Genomic DNA, 19,877 nt, shown 5'->3' on the forward strand with positions numbered 1-19,877 from the left:
AAGTCAAAATATGTCTATATTGTGAATAATCATGAAAACAAAAATGCGCTTTTTTGTCTTTATTTAAGGTTAGGGTTAGGCATAGTGTTAACAGTGTGGTAAGGATAGGGTTAAGGTTAGGGTTTGGTTTAAAATCAGATTTTAAGACCATCAATTGTAGAAATGAGCAGGGTTACAGACTTAATTAGTGACGACTGAGCAATAGGGTTTAAGTGCCTTGGTCAAGGGCACTTCAACAGAAATGTCACCTAGTCAGCTCCAGGATTTGAATTAGCAACCATTCAGTTACTGGCCCAACGCCCAACGCCCAACGCCCAACTGGCCCAACTCCAAAACACCGGTCAATCGCACATACTTGTCGTCGTGCTTCGCGAGCAAGGACTTTTACGTTCAGACGGTGACCAATATTATACGTTATTTCTCCTCGCCCATTGAAATAATGAAACGTTTCGGCTGTTGTTGTTGCCAGTTAGCCAGCATACAACATGATTCAAGCTCTCTGAAAATCATGCACGTGACAACAGTACCACCTTGCGGTAGATGCAAGAACTATAACACCGATGAAAGGGGAAACTTGAGCCTCTGCTGTTGTTGTCCCTGGTAACCAGGCAACTCTCCAGGATACTTTTTGACCCGTATTGCAGGCTGGTAGTTGGTGTAGCAGGGTGTAGTGAGCAATTAGCTATATTTAGCTAGCTTGCTAGAGATACAATTAACCTGAATTTATTTTAAGGTGGGTGACTATCTATGTTGCAGAATATGTTCTACGGTTAGAATACGACTGTTGCCTAAAGTATTAGCTAACGTTATTTTGCAGGACATGTGGTCTGTGTGAAGGGTTAAGTTACCCAGCTAGCTAGTTATGTTAGCTAGCTGGGTAATCCTTACTACAGAGTGTTCTTAGCTATTACCTCCTAGAGGCTGTGAGTGACAGTACACAGTGCAGCTACTGCAACAAGTATAGCGAAAAATAATATATTAGCTGTTCCTATTTGGGTTATCAATATGATTTTAGTAGGTTATTAGCTGAACTAGCTATGCATTTATTTCAATGGATGATGTTTTCTTTATTTTGCTGTTTCCAGAGTGACTGCAGTACATTTACATTTACATTTTAGTCATTTAGCAGACGCTCTTATCCAGAGCGACTTACAGTTAGTGAGTGCATACATTTTTTATTTTTTTATTTTTTCATACTGGCCCCCCCAGTACATAGCTAGAAAGCCATCACCATGGATGGTTGTGGGGAAGGCAGTGGGACCAACAGAATGATGATGGAGAAGCTATCCTTGGCCTGTGATAGACTGCTATCTCACCTGCAGCTTGCCTGCTGTCCCTCTCACTGTGCCTCGCCACTACAAGGCAAGGACCTGTTGATACACAGTCTCCTGGACCCAGAGCTGAAGGTCAGTTACAGACAGTCCTATAAGTTGGAAACGGATGTTAGCCAAATGGATGTTCTGTTTGATCTCCCAACCCCTCTGGAACACACAACACACACACACACACACACACACACACACACACACACACACACACACTTACTCAAGGTCACATCAGGAGAAGATGGCATCTAGGATTTGATACTAGCAAATATACCCTCCTCAGTAGCTTCCCACCGTTAAATACATGCTTCTTTGGCGACTACATGTACTAAGTATTTTTTAAACCTCCCGCTTTGGGCTGGATGTGTCAATGTGTAGTTCATACATGCATAATCTATGAGCAGAATTACTGTCTTACCTCAATTAGCCACGGAATCCCTAGTTTTAAAGCGACTGTTTACTGGAAGCTGTTCGGCGCCATTTTCCCTACATTTTCCCCCATGTGGTCCATTCCCCTGGCAATTCGAGTTCTAGCCAATGAGCTTCAGTCCCTCGCCATTTGAGTGACAGCTAGCAAGATGTACACACAAGAAAGGGGTAGATAGAGCAATGACGTGGTGCACATATCTGCACATATGTGACGTAGTACGCAATTTTCGGGGACCACTTTTGGCTCGTGAGCACTACTTTCAGAACTACTGGCTATACATTATACAAAAGTACCTGAGAATCTCTAAGTGTAAAGAAATCTGGCTCTTCAATCATTGCATCACCTGGCTCCACCACACTCCAATGCGTCTCCTCCCCTTTGCAGGCACTGCGACTGACTGGTCACCATGGAGACATCTCTGCCATGGTGTTTGGGACAGGTAGAGACCCTCTCCTGCTCTGCTCTGCCTCTGCAGATTATGTCATAGTCTGGGACATCCGGCTTTGCTACAGGAGAACTAGGGAGGGTGAGGATTTCTGCTACATAGCTGTATGAACAGTAAGATAACAATACATTTAAATTCAGTGGCCACATTTTATATACTGGTAAGGCCTCATTTACTCACTCAATAAATCAATCAATATAATCAATCACTTACTCAGTTTGGAATTTACAATGCTATATAGTACAATACTAAAAGCATAAATGTTTTCAGGGGTAGTTGCGTCTGGTACAGTTATTGGGACCCTACTGGGCAAGGTAGTCCATCTGTCATTTTGTCCCTGTGATGAACGAGTGGCTGCATGCTCAGGGGACGAAGTATACATACTCAACTCCAAGGTGAGTACGACATGCTGTAAGTGTACTCTACCCCTCAAATTCATCCCTTATAACAAGTGTTTGTGTTATGTTTTTATAATTCTTGTAAGACGATGACAAAGGAAGGGACAATAAAGTTTTCTTCTCTTCTATTGCAAACACTGTCTGTTTGACTGACCTCCAGATAGAGGATGTGTTGTCTGTGCTGGCTGGCCACCTGGGACCTTTGACAGCAGCTGAGTTCTGTCCATGGAATAAAGACATCCTGGTGTCCATATCAGAAGACCGCACATTTAAGGTGCAGTCAGGTTATTCACTAACCAGTGAAATAACTCGGCTTCAGTTTTGGTTTAAGTGGTTTTTTTCATCCCTTATCAAAGTATATGCTGTAGCTTTCTACGTACAAATGATATGACTAGCTACTAAGTCAGTCAGCTGTAGCTTGCATAATTTCACATGTGTGTGATTGTGTGTTTATTGTTCCAAAAGAGACTGTTGTCCATAGGAGCAGGTTTTAAACGTTTACCAATTGATTATTTCTCTTTTCGAAAGGTTTGGGGATTAAAAACGGAAGAGATTCTCTACCAGTCTGCTATATTGTCAGGTATGTGAACAGTGGATACACCAGTTTACCATACATTTGCTCCCGAGTGGCGCAGTGGTCTAATGCACTGCATCGCAGTGCTAGCTGTGCCACTAGAGATCCTGGTTCGAATCCAGGCTATGTCGTAGCTGGCCGCGACCGGGAGACCCGTGGGGCGGCGCACAATTTGCCCAGCGTCGTCCAGGGTAGGGGAGGGAATGGCCGGCAGGGATGTAGCTCAGTTGGTAGAACATGGCGTTTGCAATGCCAGGGTTGTGGGTTCGATTCCCACGGGGGGCCAGTATGAAAAATAAATAATGTATGCACTCACTAACTGTACGTCGCTCTGGATAAGAGCGTCTGCTAAATGACAAAAATGTAATGTAAATGTAGTAAATTATAAATAATATGTAGGAGTTTTAACTCTGTCCACTCCCTCTGTTCTCCAGCATCTCCATTACTCAGTGTGTTGTTCTTGGAGAAGAGCAGGCAGCTTGTCACTGGTTCTGCTGATGGACAGGTTGGTCGCACACACCCACACACACACACACACACACACACACACACACACACTCAGTAAATCTGTGATTTCCCATTGGTTCCAGGTGTGGAGCTTCACTCTTCCTGAGGACCACAGATGTCATTTGGTGACCAAATTGGACCTTCACAAGGTGCAGCAACGACACCAAAGGCACCTGGACACAGTGGTCCCACAGACTGGTGGTGTAATAGGTAATACAAGATAGTAAAGTAGTTATGGACATGATTTGTTTGTTTCCTGTGATGCGTTTTAGCCATATACCTGTAAGCCAAAGACACATTTTCATTTTCACATAACGTTTAGAACGTGAACTTGAACTTATTTCCCACTTTTTCTCTCACGTTATGAGTATAAGAAAAGAAAATGTAAACATGAATGTGTTTTTCCTAACACTAGATGGAATCAGAACACTGAGTTATGTTCTGTAGGAGGTTTGGGGTTATATAGTAATATGCTGTGTCTGACTGTCCACCCAATAACTCAATAGCCATTTTTGTCATATTTCATAACCCCAAGCTACCTCTTGTGTTTCGTTCCAGGAATCACTCCAGACCCAGTAGAGACGGCAAAGCCAGTTCTCAGAATATGTGCTTATCACAGGCGACTACCTGACATTGATCATGGGCAGCAGAGGTAAAATGGGTTTCCAAATGGGGTTTCTCTGCATGGTCCATGTACTGTAGATAAAAGGGGATAATGCAACACATTTCCTAATTTATCACTTGACACATCACGTGTTCAACCCATTGTTTGCTTATCACAGTCTGTTTTAGCAGATGTTTGATGCCTTTGTAGTTTATATCAGTGTTTTTAAACCTTTTTCGATTACTGTACCACCAAGTACATTTTGCTCTGCCCGAACTACCAATGAAATACCCCTCAAGTGAAGTACCCCCTCACATCTGTAGCCATGAAATGCTTTGATAGGCTGGTCATGGCTCACATCAACACCATCATCCCAGACACCCTGGATCCAGACACCCTGGACGTTCAACACCATAGTGCAATCCAAGCTCATCACTAAGCTAAGGACTCTGGGACTGAACACCTTCCTCTGCAACAACACATTCGCCACGCTGACCCTCAACACGAGGGCCCCTCAGGGTTGCGTGCTTAGTCCCCTCCTGTACTCCCTGTTAACACACAACTGCATGGCCGCGCACAACTCCAACACCATCATTAATTTTGCAGACGATGAGACAGCCTACAGGGAGGAGGTCAGAGACCTGGCAGTGTACTGCCAGGACAACAACCTCTAACTCAACATCAGTAAGACAAAGGAGCTGATCATGGACTACAGGAAACGGCGGGCAGAACACGCCACCATCCAAATCGACAGGGCTGTAGTGGAGCAGGTCACTGACAACCTATCATGGTCCACACACACCAACACAGTTGTGAAGAGGGCACGACAACGCCTCTTCCCCCTCAGGAGGCTAAAACGATTTGGAATGGGGCCTCAGATTCTTAAAAACTTCTACAGCTGCACCAATGCTCTACATAGGGTAGTGCGTACGGTGCAGTACATCACTGGGGCCGAGCTCCCTGCCATCCAAGACCTCTACCAGGCGGTGTCAGAGGAAAGCCCAAAAAATTGTCAAAGACTCCAGCCACCCATAGCCTGTTCTCTCTGCTACCGCAAGGCAAGCGTTACCAATGCACCAAGTCTGGAACCAACAGGACCTTGAAAAGTTTCTACCCCCAAGCCATAAGACTGCTAAATAGTTAGTTTAATAGTTAACCAATAACTACCTGGACCATCTGCAATGACCATTGACTATTTTGTCTCATCACATATGCTGCTGTTACTGTTTATTATCTATCCTGTTGCCTAGTCACTTTATCCCTACCTACAGTTGAAGTCGGAAGTTTACATACACTTAGGTTGGAATCATTAAAACTTGTTTTTCAACCACTCCACAAATTTCTTGTTAACAAACTATAGTTTTGGCAAGTCGGTTAGGACATCTAATTTGTGCATGACACAAGTAATTTTTCCAACAATTGTTTACAGACAGATTATTTCACTTATAATTCACTATCACAATTCCAGTGGGTCAGAAGTTTACATACACTAAGTTGACGGTGCCTTTAAACAGCTTGGAAAATACCCGAAAATTATGTCTTTAGAAGCTTCTGATAGGCTAATTGACATCATTTGAGTCAATTGGAGGTGTACCTGTGTATGTATTTCAAGGCCTACCTTCAAACTCAGTGCCTCTATGCTTGACATCATGGGAAATTCAAAAGAAATCAGCCAAGACCTCAGAAAAAAATTGTAGACCTCCACAAGTCTGGTTCATCCTTGGGAGCAATTTCCAAATGCCTGAAGGTACCACGTTCATCTGTACAAACAATAGTACGCAAGTATAAACACCATGGGACCACGCAGCTATCATACTGCTCAGGAAGGAGACGCGTTCTGTCTTCTAGAGATGAACGTACTTTAGTGCGAAAAGTGCAAATCAATCCCAGAACAACAGCAAAGGATCTTGTGAAGATGCTGGAGGAAACAGGTACAAAAGTATCTATATCCACAGTAAAATGAGTCCTACAGTGAGGGGAAAAAAGTATTTGATCCCCTGCTGATTTTGTACGTTTGCCCACTGACAACGAAATGATCAGTCTATAATTTTAATGGTAGGTTTATTTGAACAGTGAGAGACAGAATAACAATAACAGAATAACAACAAAAACATCCAGAAAAACACATGTCAAAAATGTTATAAATTGATTTGCATTTTAATGAGGGAAATAAGTATTTGACCCCTCTGCAGAACATGACTTAGTACTTGGTGGCAAAACCCTTGTTGGCAATCACAGAGGTCAGACATTTCTTGTAGTTGGCCACCAGGTTTGCACACATCTCAGGAGGGATTTTGTCCCACTCCTCTTTGCAGATCTTCTCCAAGTCATTAAGGTTTCGAGGCTGACGTTTGGCAACTCGAACGTTCAGCTCCCTCCACAGATTTTCTATGAGATTAAGGTCTCCAGGACCTTAATCTGCTTCTTCTTGAGCCACTCCTTTGTTGCCTTGGCTGTGTGTTTTGGGTCATTGTCATGCTGGAATACCCATCCACGACCCATTTTCAATGCCCTGGCTGAGGGAAGGAGGTTCTCACCCAAGATTTGACGGTACATGACCCCGTCCATCGTCCCTTTGATGCGGTGAAGTTGTCCTGTCCCCTTAGCAGAAAAACATCCCCAAAGCATAATGTTTCCACCTCCATGTTTGACGGTGGGGATGGTGTTCTTAGAGTCATAGGCAGCATTCCTCCTCCTCCAAACACTGCGAGTTGAGTTGATGCCAAAGAGCTCGATTTTGGTCTCATCTGACCACAACACTTTCACCCAGTTCTCCTCTGAATCATTCAGATGTTCATTGGCAAACTTCAGACGGGCATGTATATGTGCTTTCTTGAGCAGAGGGACCTTGCGGGCGCTGCAGGATTTCAATCCTTCCCGGCGTAGTGTGTAAACCAATTGTTTTCTTGGTGACTATGGTCCCAGCTGCCTTGAGATCATTGACAATATCCTCCCGTGTAGTTCTGGGCTGATTCCTCACCGTTCTCATGATCATTGCAACTCCACGAGGTGAGATCTTGCATGGAGCCCCAGGCCGAGGGAGATTGACAATTATTTTGTGTTTCTTCCATTTGCGAATAATCGCACCAACTGTTGTCACCTTCTCACCAAGCTGCTTGGCGATGGTCTTGTAGCCCATTCCAGCCTTGTGTAGGTCTACAATCTTGTCCCTGACATCCTTGGAGAGCTCTTTGGTCTTGGCCATGGTGGAGAGTTTGGAATCTGATTGATTGATTGCTTCTGTGGACAGGTGTCTTTTATTCAGGTAACAACCCTTTAAGAGTGTGCTCCTAATCTCAGCTCGTTACTTGTATAAAAGACACCTGGGAGCCAGAAATCTTTCTGATTGAGAGGGGGTCAAATACTTATTGCAAATACATTTATAAAATTTTTGACATGCGTTTTTCTGGATTTTGTTGTTGTTATTCTGTCTCTCACTGTTCAAATAAACCTACGATTAAAATTATAGACTGATCATTTCTTTGTCAGTGGGTAAACGTACAAAATCAGCAGGAGATCAAATACTTTTTTCCCTCACTGTATATCCACATAACCTGAAAGGCCGCTCAACAAGGAAGAAGCCACTGCTCCAAAACCACCATAAAAAAGCCAAACTACGGTTTGCAACTGCACATGGGGACAAAGATCGTACTTTTTGGAGAAATGTCCTTTGGTCATAATGACCATCGTTATGTTTGGAGGAAAAAGGGGTTGGCTTGCAAGCCAAAGAACACCATCCCAACCATGAAGCACGGGGTGGCAGCATCATGCTGTGGGGGTGCTTTACTGCAGGAGGGACTGGTGCACTTCACAAAATAGATGGCATCATGAGGAAGGAAAATTATGTGGATATATTGAAGCAACATCTCAAGACATCAGTCAGGAAGTTAAAGCTTGGTCGCAAATGGGTCTTCCAAATGGACAATGACCTCAAGCATACTTCCAAAGTTGTGGCAAAATGGCTTAAGGACAACAAAGTCAAGGTATTGGAGTGGCCCTCACAAAGCCCTGACCTCAATCCTATAGAAAATTTGTGGGCAGAACTGAAAAAGTGTGTGCGAGCAAGGAGGCCTACAAACCTGACTCAGTTACACCAGGTCTGTCAGGAGGAATGGGCCAACATTCACCCAACTTATTGTGGGAAGCTTGTGGAAGGCTACCCGAAACATTTGACCCAAGTTAAACAATTTAAAGGCAATGCTACCAAATACTAATTGAGTGTATGTAAACTTCTGACCCACTGGGAATGTGATGAATGAAATAAAAGCTGAAATAAATCATTCTCTCTACTATTATTCTGACATTTCACATTCTTAAAAGAAAGTGGTGATCCTAACTGACCTTAGACAGGACATTTTTACTAGGATTAAATGTCAGGAATTGTGAAAAACTGAGTTTAAATGTATTTGGCTAAGGTGTATGTAAACTTCCGACTTCAACTGTATATATCTACCCAATTACCTCATACCCCTCCACAATGACTCAGTTCTGGGACCCCGTGTATATAGCCATGTTGTCATTACTCATTGTGTATTTATTCTTTGTGTTATTCTTTTTCTATTATTTCAATTTTTTTCTCTCTGCGGTGTTGGGAAGGGCCTGTAAACATGTCACTGTTAGTCTACACCTGTTGTTTATGAAGCATGTGACAAATACAATTAGATTAGACTTTACCAGTAAGCCTATTGTCTAATGTGTCTTCTCAAGTACCCCTGTGGATAGGCCAACCCCTGGTTGAGAACCACTGGTCTATATTACAGCCTACTACATTTACATTTGACATTTTAGTCATTTAGCAGACACTCTTATCCAGAGCGACTGACAGTTAGTGAGTGCATACATTTTTCATACTGGCCCCCCGTGGGAATCAAACCCACAACCCTGGCGTTGCAAGCGCCATGCTCTACCAACTAGGCCTGTATGTTTCCCCAGGTTATGTAGAGAGTGCTTGATTCGTCATTATTTCCACAGACTAAGAGAGTTTTGAGTGATCCAGGAAAATATAATATCAGAAATGTAAATATATAACGTCATCATTTCCATTTCTCCAGCCTTGCAGGTGTCACGCTGCCGCAGTGGTCCGGAAACAGTTCCAACCTCAGATGTCTTTATTAGTAGTGACTAACGGGGGTGTTAGAGTGGTGTTTCCACAGCGATAGCAGGACACTTCCTATTAAAGGCTAGTTGAAGTGGCGTTAACAGTCTCAGGCTGTCCAATCAGCACCTGTTGCCATGGTGAAGTACTGTAGACACTATGCAAAGCCTGGGAAGCACGAGTGGTGCACGTGCAGCGTACTGTCTGTAGGCCACAGGGTGACTGACTGACTACAGTCGTGGTGAAAAGTTTTGAGAATGACACAAAGTTTGCTGCTTCAGTGTTTTTAGATATTTGTGTCAGATGTTACTATGGTATACTGAAGTATAATTACAAGCATTCCATAAGTGTCAAATGCTTTTATTGACAATTACATTAAGTTTATGCAAAGAGTCAATATTTGCAGTGTTAACCCTTCTTTTTCAAGACCTCTGCAATCCGCCCTGGCATGCTGTCAATTAACTTCTGGGCCACATCCTGACTGATGGCAGCCCATTCTTGCATAATCAATGCTTGGAGTTTGTCAGAATTTGTGGGTTTTTGTTTGTCCACCCACCTCTTGAGGATTGACCACAAGTTCTCAATGGGATTAAGGTCTGGGGAGTTTCCTGGCCATGGACCCAAAATGTCGATGTTTTGTTCCCAGAGCCACTTAGTTATCACTTTTGCCTTATGGCAAGGTGCTCCATCATGCTGGAAAAGGCATTGTTATTCACCAAACTGTTCTTGGATGGTTGGGAGAAGTTGCTCTCGGAGGATGTGTTGGTACCATTCTTTATTCATGGCTGTTTTCTTAGGCAAAATTGTGAGTGAGCCCACTCCTTTGGCTGAGAAGCAACCCCACACATGAATGGTCTCAGGATGCTTTACTGTTGGCATGACACAGGACTGATGGTAGCGCTCACCTTGTCTTCTCCGGACAAGCTTTTTTCCGGATGCCCCAAACAATCGGAAAGGGGATTCATCAGAGAAAATGACTTTACCCCAGTCCTCAACAGTCCAATCCATGTACCTTTTGCAGAATATCAGTCTGTCCCTGATGTTTTTCCTGGAGAGAAGTGGCTTCCTCGCTGCCCTTCTTAACACCAGGCCATCCTCCAAAAGACTTTGCCTCACTGTGCGTGCAGATGCACTCACACCTGCTTGCTGCCATTCCTGAGCAAGCTCTGCACTGGTGGTGCCCCGATCCCGCAGCTGAATCAACTTTAGGAGATGGTCCTGGCGCTTGCTGGACTTTCTTGGGCGACCTGAAGCCTTCTTCACAACAATTGAACCTCTCTCCTTGAAGTTCTTGATGATCCGATAAATGGTTGATTTAGGTGCAATCTTACTAGCAGCAATATCCTTGCCTGTAAAGCCCTTTTTGTGCAAAGCAATGATGACGGCACGTCTTTCCTTGCAGGTAACCATGGTTAACAGAGGAAGAACAATGATTTCAAACCACCCTCATTTTAAAGCTTCCAGTCTGTTATTCTAACTCAATCAGCATGACAGAGTGATCTCTAGCCTTGTCCTTGTCAACACTCTCACCTGTGTTAACGAGAGAATCACTGACATGATGTTAGCTGGTCCTTTTGTGGCAGGGCTGAAATGCAGTGGAAATGTTTTTGGGGGATTAAGTTCATTTTCATGGCAAAGAGGGACTTTGCAATGAATTGCAATTCATCTGATCACTCTTCATAACATTCTGGAGTATATGCAAATTGCCATCATAAAAACTGAGGCAGCAGACTTTGTGAAAATTAATATTTGTGTCATTCTCAAAACTTTTGACCACGACTGTAGTATAGTATAGAACGGTCAGGACTCTCATGGTCTCTGACTTTGATATGTCCATCACAAGGAATCTTATAGGCATCAAAGCTATGCGGTGTGCCACAACAGAAGCCTGGTCCCAAATCTGTTTGTGCTCTATATCCAACTCATGTCAGTATACATAACCATCTGTACAGCTAACTCATGAAGGCAAGACAATGACCATAGGAGGTGACAAGGCAGCACAAACAGATCTGAGACCAGGCTACCACATCAGTATATGAAAATAAATGTTTTAGCAGTTATAGAGACACAACTTGTATCACAGACTTCTAGGCCTATCAATCATGGTTTGTTATTTCCAACTAAAGTACAACATTTTCCTCCGTTTATTTGCCAAGTCAAGGCAAGGATTTCACTACTTAACCTAAACAGTGGACTATGTACCAACATGTTGGTTAATAGCTTGTAAGTAAGCATTTCACTGTAATGTCTACACCTGTTGTATTCGGCGCATGTGGCAAATACAATTTGATTTGATATGTTGGACATATGTTGGACCTCTGCCACCCTGTTTTATTTATTCTACAGCGTGAGATGGCTTTAGTTCCCTGGATTGTCTTCTCCTCTTTAGTGTGGGGATACATTGTCTTGTCCTCTTTAGTGTGGGGTTACATTGTCTTGTCCTCTTTAGTGTGGGGATACATTGTCTTGTCCTCTTTAGTGTGGGGTTACATTGTCTTCTCCTCTTTAGTGTGGGGATACATTGTCTTCTCCTCTTTAGTGTGGGGATACATTGTATTTTCCTCTTTAGTGTGGGGTTACATTGTCTTGTCCTCTTTAGTGTGGGGATACATTGTCTTCTCCTCTTTAGTGTGGGGATACATTGTCTTGTCCTCTTTAGTGTGGGGTTACATTGTCTTGTCCTCTTTAGTGTGGGGATACATTGTCTTGTCCTCTTTAGTGTGAGGTTACATAGTATTTTCCTCTCCTCTTTAGTGTGGGGTTACATTGTCTTGTCCTCTTTAGTGTGGGAATACATTGTCTTGTCCTCTTTAGTGTGAGGTTACATAGTATTTTCCTCTCCTCTTTAGTGTGGGTTACATTGTCTTGTCCTCTTTAGTGTGGGGATACATTGTCTTGTCCTCTTTAGTGTGAGGTTACATAGTATTTTCCTCTCCCCTTTAGTGTGGGGTTACATTGTCTTGTCCTCTTTAGTGTGGGAATACATTGTCTTGTCCTCTTTAGTGTGAGGTTACATAGTATTTTCCTCTCCTCTTTAGTGTGGGGATACATTGTATTGTGCTCTTTAGTGTGGGGTTACATTGTCTTGTCCTCTTTAGTGTGGGGTTACATTGTCTTGTCCTCTTTAGTGTGGGGTTACATTGTCTTGTCCTCTTTAGTGTGGGGTTACATTGTCTTGTCCTCTTTAGTGTGAGGTTACATTGTCTTGTCCTCTTTAGTGTGGGGTTACATTGTCTTGTCCTCTTTGGTGTGGGGTTACATTGTCTTGTCCTCTTTAGTGTGGGGTTACATTGTCTTGTCCTCTTTAGTGTGGGGTTACATTGTCTTGTCCTCTTTAGTGTGGGGTTACATTGTCTTGTCCTCTTTAGTGTGAGGTTACATTGTCTTCTCCTCTTTGGTGTGGGGATACATAGTCTTGTCCTCTTTGGTGTGGGGTTACATTGTCTTGTCCTCTTTGGTGTGGGGATACATTGTCTTGTGCTCTTTAGTGTGGGGTTACATTGTCTTGTCCTCTTTGGTGTGGGGATACATTGTCTTGTCCTCTTTAGTGTGGGTTACATTGTCTTGTCCTCTTTGGTGTGGGGATACATTGTCTTGTGCTCTTTAGTGTGGGGTTACATTGTCTGGTCCTCTTTGGTGTGGGGATACATTGTCTTGTGCTCTTTAGTGTGGGATTACATTGTCTGGTCCTCTTTGGTGTGGGGATACATTGTCTTGTCCTCTTTAGTGTGGGTTACATTGTCTTCTCCTCTCAAATCTACTGAAACAAAGGCCCTTTGAAGGAGTAGTATGCAACAGCGTTTTCCACATGGTTCTGTTCCTGTGCCCCCCCTGTTGTGTGTGTGTGTGTGTGTGTGTGTTTGCTCGTGTTTGTGTATATAACAGTGTTTTTCCATATGGCATAAGGTTCTCTCTCTATGCCCCCTGTAGCGATAACAGCTGGGTGTGGATGGGAAGCTCTGATGGCCTGTACCTGGTTGACCTGGGCACCTCTGAGCTCCAAATGACTCTACTTTTCAGAGGTATCCTACTGCCCTCTTTGTGTGTGTGTGTGTGTGTTTGTGTGGAAGAGCGCTCCCTGACGTGCTGTGTCTGAGAGAATATGAATGATGTGTTGATCTTGTGGGGAAGAACAGCTTGGAAAGATGGATAAGAATAACACCATGCACTGTATACTGTCTCACCGACATAGACCATGTGTATGATAAGAGTTAGTGGAGATTGGTTTGTGTGTGTGTGTTTGTGTGTCTCACCGACATAGACTATGGTGCCAGATGAATCCCTGGGATCTATGGTCGTACCCTTCAACAGATGTTGGTATTCCACCCTTATTATTTATGTTAGCTATTATCCCACTCTCTTACAGATCACCCCAACGTGAGCATCACCATGGCTGGATCATGGGCCATGTCCCAAGGACTGGATCACAGCGTGAGTAAATAACCATTGAGACCTGCTTCACTGTTGTTTCACTTCACTGAATAGGAATTTAGGGCAAAAGCAAGACGGAGGGGGAGGCAGACAGACACGGGTGTAATTCCCTGACATTAGGCCTACCCTACACTGTAACACATAATTACCTCTCATTCATAACAGAAAAACTCACTTTCCTCCTGGATGCAAACCGCAGGCAAACCTTGTAAAGCCTTTACATCTCCCATAGTCCTAGTCTCGTGAAACCATAAACTGCTAATTGCATAGTTATAAAAATACTGTAGGTTCAGTATATGTGAAGTCTCTAAGACGCTCAAAATTAAGTATAGGGAACAAAAGTTTGCAAACATATCCCCATATACAGTACATTTGTCAGCTGTAAAAGTATGAAAAAGAGATCTGGAAAATACAGGTGTGGAAATTGGAAAGAATGGTGGAGGAATAGAACACATAGGTCCTCTCAGAGCTAGATAAAATGGTGAGCAGTGTGTCTCACACAGCTCTGTCCTCTACCTACAAGATTGTCGCCTTTATAGTGTGGATCCCAGGCTATACATCCCTGACTTGTTTGGAAATGTCCCTTCTCATACCACTTTGACATGATTACTACATGTATAGTAGGAATGTGACAAATGGAAATGTTTTCTTAATGTTTAAACTGCAAAAGGTTTTATTGGTTTTCCGTTAAAGCGATAAGAAAAATGCGTACAATTCCATTGTGAATTCACAATGCAGCTGCGCTGATGCCAGCAACAGTTTGGGTCTCACGGTGCGTCCCTTTCAGATTGTTAAGTATTGCACCTGTTGTACCATTACTGTACCTAAATTCCACTTTGCAAAGTTTGCATTTCCTTCTCATTGAACTTAAAGTATTGCCATACAGCACCTCGCTCCTGACGCTTGCCTTTCTCTGTCATTTTTCCAACTGTTAACGACGGTGACGTAGTGGTGGAGAATTGATTCCTCGACTCCTTGCATGTCGACTCCCGGTGTCGACTCCCATTTCTGAGTGTCAATATTCTCCTAAGATTCAGTATTTTTGGAACGGATGAGACTGATCAGTTGCCACACATCCGAGAACACAAACACTCACATCTTTCATTGCGAGCTAGCGAGGGACGGAAAGATAGGGGAGGGGCACAGTATAGGCAGGTCGGCCACCAGGCAGACAGTCAGAACCATGCACTAGTCCTTTCTATCGGCAATCAAAGCTCTTTCTTGCAATGGAAGGCTGTATCTCGCAATGGAAGGCTGTATCTCGCAATGGAAGGCTGTATCTCGCAATGGAAGGCTGTATCTCGCAATGGAAGGCTGTATCTCGCAATGGAAGGCTGTATCTCGCAATGGAATGCTGTATCTCGCAATGGAATGCTGTATCTCGCAATGGAATGCTGTATCTCGCAATAGAAGGCTGTATCTCGCAATTTCTTGGCTTGCAATGTCTCACAATTTCAATAAAGTAGGACCTATCATCAATCAATAGGCTAGGATACTGAAATGAGCGAGATGCAACACTTGGCTCTCACACAGTCACGCACACAGGATCTGCGCATGTGCACGGGGTTCGCTTTACGCTGTTCACAGCGTGGTAGACAGGGCACCAAAACAGCGAAGTTGAGCCTCGCGCTTCAACGCTCTTAGTTGTTGCGAAAATTGACCCGCTGTGCTGTTTACTTTCTGCATCTACTGTTGAAGTCGGAAGTTTACATACACCTTAGCCAAATACATTTAAACTCAGTTTTTCACAATTCCTGACATTTAATCCTAGTAAAAATTCCCTGTCTTAGGTCAGTTAGGATCACCACTTTATTTTAAGAATGTGAAATGTCAGAATAATAGTAGAGAGAATGATTTATTTCAGCTTTTATTTCATTCATCACATTCCCAGTGGGTCAGAAGTTTACATACACTCAATTAGTATTTGGTAGCATTGTCTTTAAATTGTTTAACTTGGGTCAAATGTTTCGGGTAGCCTTCCACAAGCTTCCCACAATAAGTTGGGTGTTGGCCCATTCCTCCTGACAGACCTGGTGTAACTGAGTCAGGTTTGTAGGCCTCCTCGCTCGCACACGCTTTTTCAGTTCTGCCCACAAATCTTGTATAGGATTGAGGTCAGGGCTTTGTGATGGCCACTCCAATACCTTGACTTTGTTGTCCTTAAGCCATTTTGCCACAACTTTGGAAGTATGTTTGGGGTCATTGTCCATTTGGAAGACCCATTTGCGACCAAGCTTTAACTTCCTGACTGATGTCTTGAGATGTTGCTTCAATATATCCACATAATTTACCTTCCTCATGATTACATCTATTTTGTGAAGTGCACCAGTCCCTCCTGCAGCAAAGCACCCCCACAGCATGATGCTGCCACCCCCGTGCTTCACGGTTGGGATGGTGTTCTTCGGCTTGCAAGCCATCCCCTTTTTCCTCCAAACATAACAATGGTCATTATGGCCAAAGGACATTTCTCCAAAAAGTATGATCTTTGTCCCCATGTGCAGTTGCAAACCGTAGTTTGGCTTTTTTATGGTGGTTTTGGAGCAGTGGCTTCATCCTTGCTGAGCGGCCTTTCAGGTTATGTGGATATAGGACTTGTTTTACTGTGGATATATATATTTTTGTACCTGTTTCCTCCAGCATCTTCACAAGGTCCTTTGCTGTTGTTCTGGGATTGATTTGCACTTTTCGCACTAAAGTACGTTCATCTCTAGGAGACAGAACGCGTCTCCTTCCTGAGCAGTATGACAGCTGCGTGGTCCCATGGTGTTTATACTTGCGTACTATTGTTTGTACAGATAAACGTGGTACCATCAGGCATTTGGAAATTGCTCCCAAGGATGAACCAGACTTGTGGAGGTCTACACATTTTTTTCTGAGGTCAAGCAAAGAGGCACTGAGTTTGAAAGTAGGCCTTGAAATACATCCACAGGTACACCTCCAATTGACTCAAATGATGTCAATTAGCCTATCAGAAGCTTCTAAAGTCATGACGTCATTTTCTGGAATTTTCCAAGCTGTTTAAAGGCACAGTCAACTTAGTGTATGTGAACTTCTGACCAACTGGAATTCTGATACAGTGAATTATAAGTGAAATTACTTGTGCCATGCACAAAGTAGATGTCCTAACCGACGTGCCAAAACTATAGTTTGTTAACAAGACATTTGTGGAGTGGTTGAAAAACAAGTTTTTATGACTCCAACCTAAGTGTATGTAAACTTCCGACTTCAACTCTACGTAAAGGATTTTTCTTAACGTTAAGGATCCCAATTTCGTTTAAATGTTTAAACGTTCACACCGCTAATATATAGTACTCCTCATACAGTACATTTGTCAATGACCTATGCTCCTCACAGAGTAAAAGGGTTCAGTCACAGTACAGTACTCACATAATTTGATCCTCTCTCTCCCCCTTCCTCCAGATGATCTTTGTGGTGACCTCTCTATTTGAGGCCCTGCTGTCTGTATTGGAGGTGAGACTGCTGGGGTCAGGGTCCGTGGACGACCTCTGTCAGCACCTGGAGGGGATCTCCGTCATGCCCAGGTGTGTGTGTGTGTGTGTGTGTGTACTTCTGGGGAAGATCCTGTTTGGGGTGGAGGGTATATCTGTGTAGTGGACACAGGGTTCGCACTAGGTGCTTGAGTTGCTTAAAGTACTTGAATTAAAATGAGAGGAGAACAGAAAATGATCAAATATGTTAATATGAAAAATATTAGAAAAATGAATTGGTCTTGCTAATTTATTTCCAGGCGGAATACCGAGTTTTACAGAACTGACTGATTAGGCGCCAAACGTCACATCGATATCATCCCGCTAACAAAAAAAACCTGACTCAACTGGTAAATGGTCGCTGATATTTCAGTCAGATGTCTAGCTAGCTAGGTAGCTCAAGGGCTCTGGCTATTAGCCAGGTAGCTAGCTATAACTAGCTGGCTAGAAGGATGAAGTTAGAAGCAAACGTTGAACGGAGCCTGACCTTAGCAGGAGAAGTTGACTGAAATTAAGTTAGCTATAATCAAAAGATGGGCTACTATAAGTTCTCATAACAAAATACCTGTACTTTATAGAGAGTAGTGAGACAGACAGTGGTGAGTCAGGCTGCAATGAAGGAGGCAAAGGAGATACACAGAGAGAGGAAGCATTGAAGCAAGCAGGGAGAGATGTTAGTAGTACAGTGGTTCCCAAACTTGGGGTCCGGGACCCATGTGGGGTCCCCTAAAATTTAAATAGTGTCCCCTGAGAGAATCTTTAATCTTATCAAACACATTAATAACTTGTTTCTCTTCATATGGGTATAGAATACAACATTTTAGAGTCAACTAAGGGCCTTTTAATGTCAGAATTCACTTTCATGTCATTATGTGTTGGGACAGCCTGTGGGACCAAAAATTTAGTAAAATATAAAGACAATTTAAATATAAAAACTATTTAATATTATTATCATGTACACTGAACAAAAAATAATAAACGCAAAATGCAACAATTTAAAAGATTTTACTGAGTTACAGTTCATATAAGGAAATCAGTCAACATAATCAGTACTGATGTACCGCTCATGTATGTAGTAAATAGGTAGTGAAACACGTATTATTGAGTAGAACTGTTAAGGTAGTGATGAAAAGTAAGTTTGTTGTTTCTTTCATGAGGTTGTGGCGATATATTGCCATCCGGTGGTGACTAGAAACAATTGCATAATAGGAACTATTACAAATTGATGGTCCTTGAAAATAAATATTAGTGCTTGAAAAATACTTGAAAGTCCTTGAATTTGACTTGCCACTGTCTGTACGAACCATGTGGACATCTCTAACAAATGAGAGTCTCTGTGCATCGAAGACCGTGTAAACTGTAATGAATAAAGTATGAACTGTAAAGAATGTCTAAACTCATGTTGGGCCAAGACTTTACAAAAAATAAGAGAGAGTTGCACACTGTCGCACTGATGCAATACAATTAACAACCAAAGTTTTGACAGCAAACTGTCTTCAGCTTGACCTTACAGCACTGTGAAAAATAAGATGTCAATTTCACAATTATGTAACTCCATGGCATGTATGGAAAAAAAAAATGTATGCACTAACTGTAAGTCGCTCTGGTTAAGAGCGTCTGCTAAATGACTAAAATGTAAATGTAAATGTATGGATGGTTTTGCAGGGTTAAACAGAGAGTAATAAGGTTGGGCCCTGTACACACATTGGTTCAAACCAATGACTTACGTGCATGTGTATCTATGGTGGTTCAAACCCCATTCACTATACCGGTTGCTGCTTGAGGTGTGTTGGCACCATTAGTTCAGTGTAATTGGGCATGTTGACTCATAAAAGAGTAGCAGGATAGAGAAACAGCACTTTCTCCCTCTCACGCAGACGCATGCCAGGGCACCCGACTGGCACGCAGTGTGTGGGTAGGGGTACTTTACATGGTCTATCCATCGCCATCATGTGTATGTGTGTGTGCCTCTCACACAGACGTATGCCAGGGCACCCGACTGGCACCACCCAGCTTGTTTGTGTGTGTGTGTGTTCCGGTACTTCACTTTACAGCTGACTGTGTGCCCCCCTAGCCTCATCCGCCATCCCCTCCTGCTCTCCCTGCCATTATCATCTTAAATACCTATTCTAAACCTTTTATATTGGGTAGTTTTGTGCTGATTCAACAGTATCATACTGCTGAGAAAGTGGGTGGCGGGGGTTATTCAACCATAACCATCCATTGGAAAATGCAACACACACACACACACAGCTTTTTTATTTCTAGTAGCAAAGGAGCAATTTAGTTGTTTTCCTCTTCCTCCTTTCCTCCTTCTTTTAGTGCCCCTCTGATGGCTGAATCTCCTCTCACCGCTGAGTTGAAAAAGAAGGATCCTAAACCTCCCACAAAAACAGGTCAGCAGCAAGTGTCAACCCTCCCGGCTTATCCCTCTCACACACACACACACACACACACACACACACACACACACACACACAAACTGGGCTTACCCCGTCACACATAAACACACTCAAGCACTAATGCACACAACCACATGTTATAGCCTACACAGTGTTACCCAAGAACCACAGTTGAATG

The 19,877-nt window shown here is 43.1% G+C and overlaps 1 protein-coding gene across 2 annotated transcripts in view; it reads left to right on the forward strand.

The window, feature by feature from the left end:
* The first annotated feature begins 645 nt into the window (after nt 1-645).
* Nucleotides 646-19,877, forward strand: part of wdr27 (WD repeat domain 27) — a 150,635-nt gene continuing 131,403 nt past the window's right edge. For both annotated transcript variants that reach the window (XM_041849899.1, XM_041849901.2), the window contains exons 1-13: nt 646-733; nt 1,210-1,406; nt 2,140-2,281; nt 2,471-2,595; nt 2,759-2,872; nt 3,127-3,178; nt 3,607-3,677; nt 3,763-3,889; nt 4,238-4,331; nt 13,309-13,400; nt 13,745-13,809; nt 17,230-17,351; nt 19,620-19,693. In XM_041849899.1, the coding sequence (XP_041705833.1) occupies nt 1,233-1,406; nt 2,140-2,281; nt 2,471-2,595; nt 2,759-2,872; nt 3,127-3,178; nt 3,607-3,677; nt 3,763-3,889; nt 4,238-4,331; nt 13,309-13,400; nt 13,745-13,809; nt 17,230-17,351; nt 19,620-19,693 (1,252 nt within the window). In that variant the 5' untranslated portion in view covers nt 646-733; nt 1,210-1,232. The remainder of the gene's footprint in view (nt 734-1,209; nt 1,407-2,139; nt 2,282-2,470; nt 2,596-2,758; nt 2,873-3,126; nt 3,179-3,606; nt 3,678-3,762; nt 3,890-4,237; nt 4,332-13,308; nt 13,401-13,744; nt 13,810-17,229; nt 17,352-19,619; nt 19,694-19,877) is intronic.

Source organism: Coregonus clupeaformis, chromosome 31 (genome assembly GCF_020615455.1).
Source record: "Coregonus clupeaformis isolate EN_2021a chromosome 31, ASM2061545v1, whole genome shotgun sequence".
NCBI lineage: Eukaryota > Metazoa > Chordata > Actinopteri > Salmoniformes > Salmonidae > Coregonus > Coregonus clupeaformis.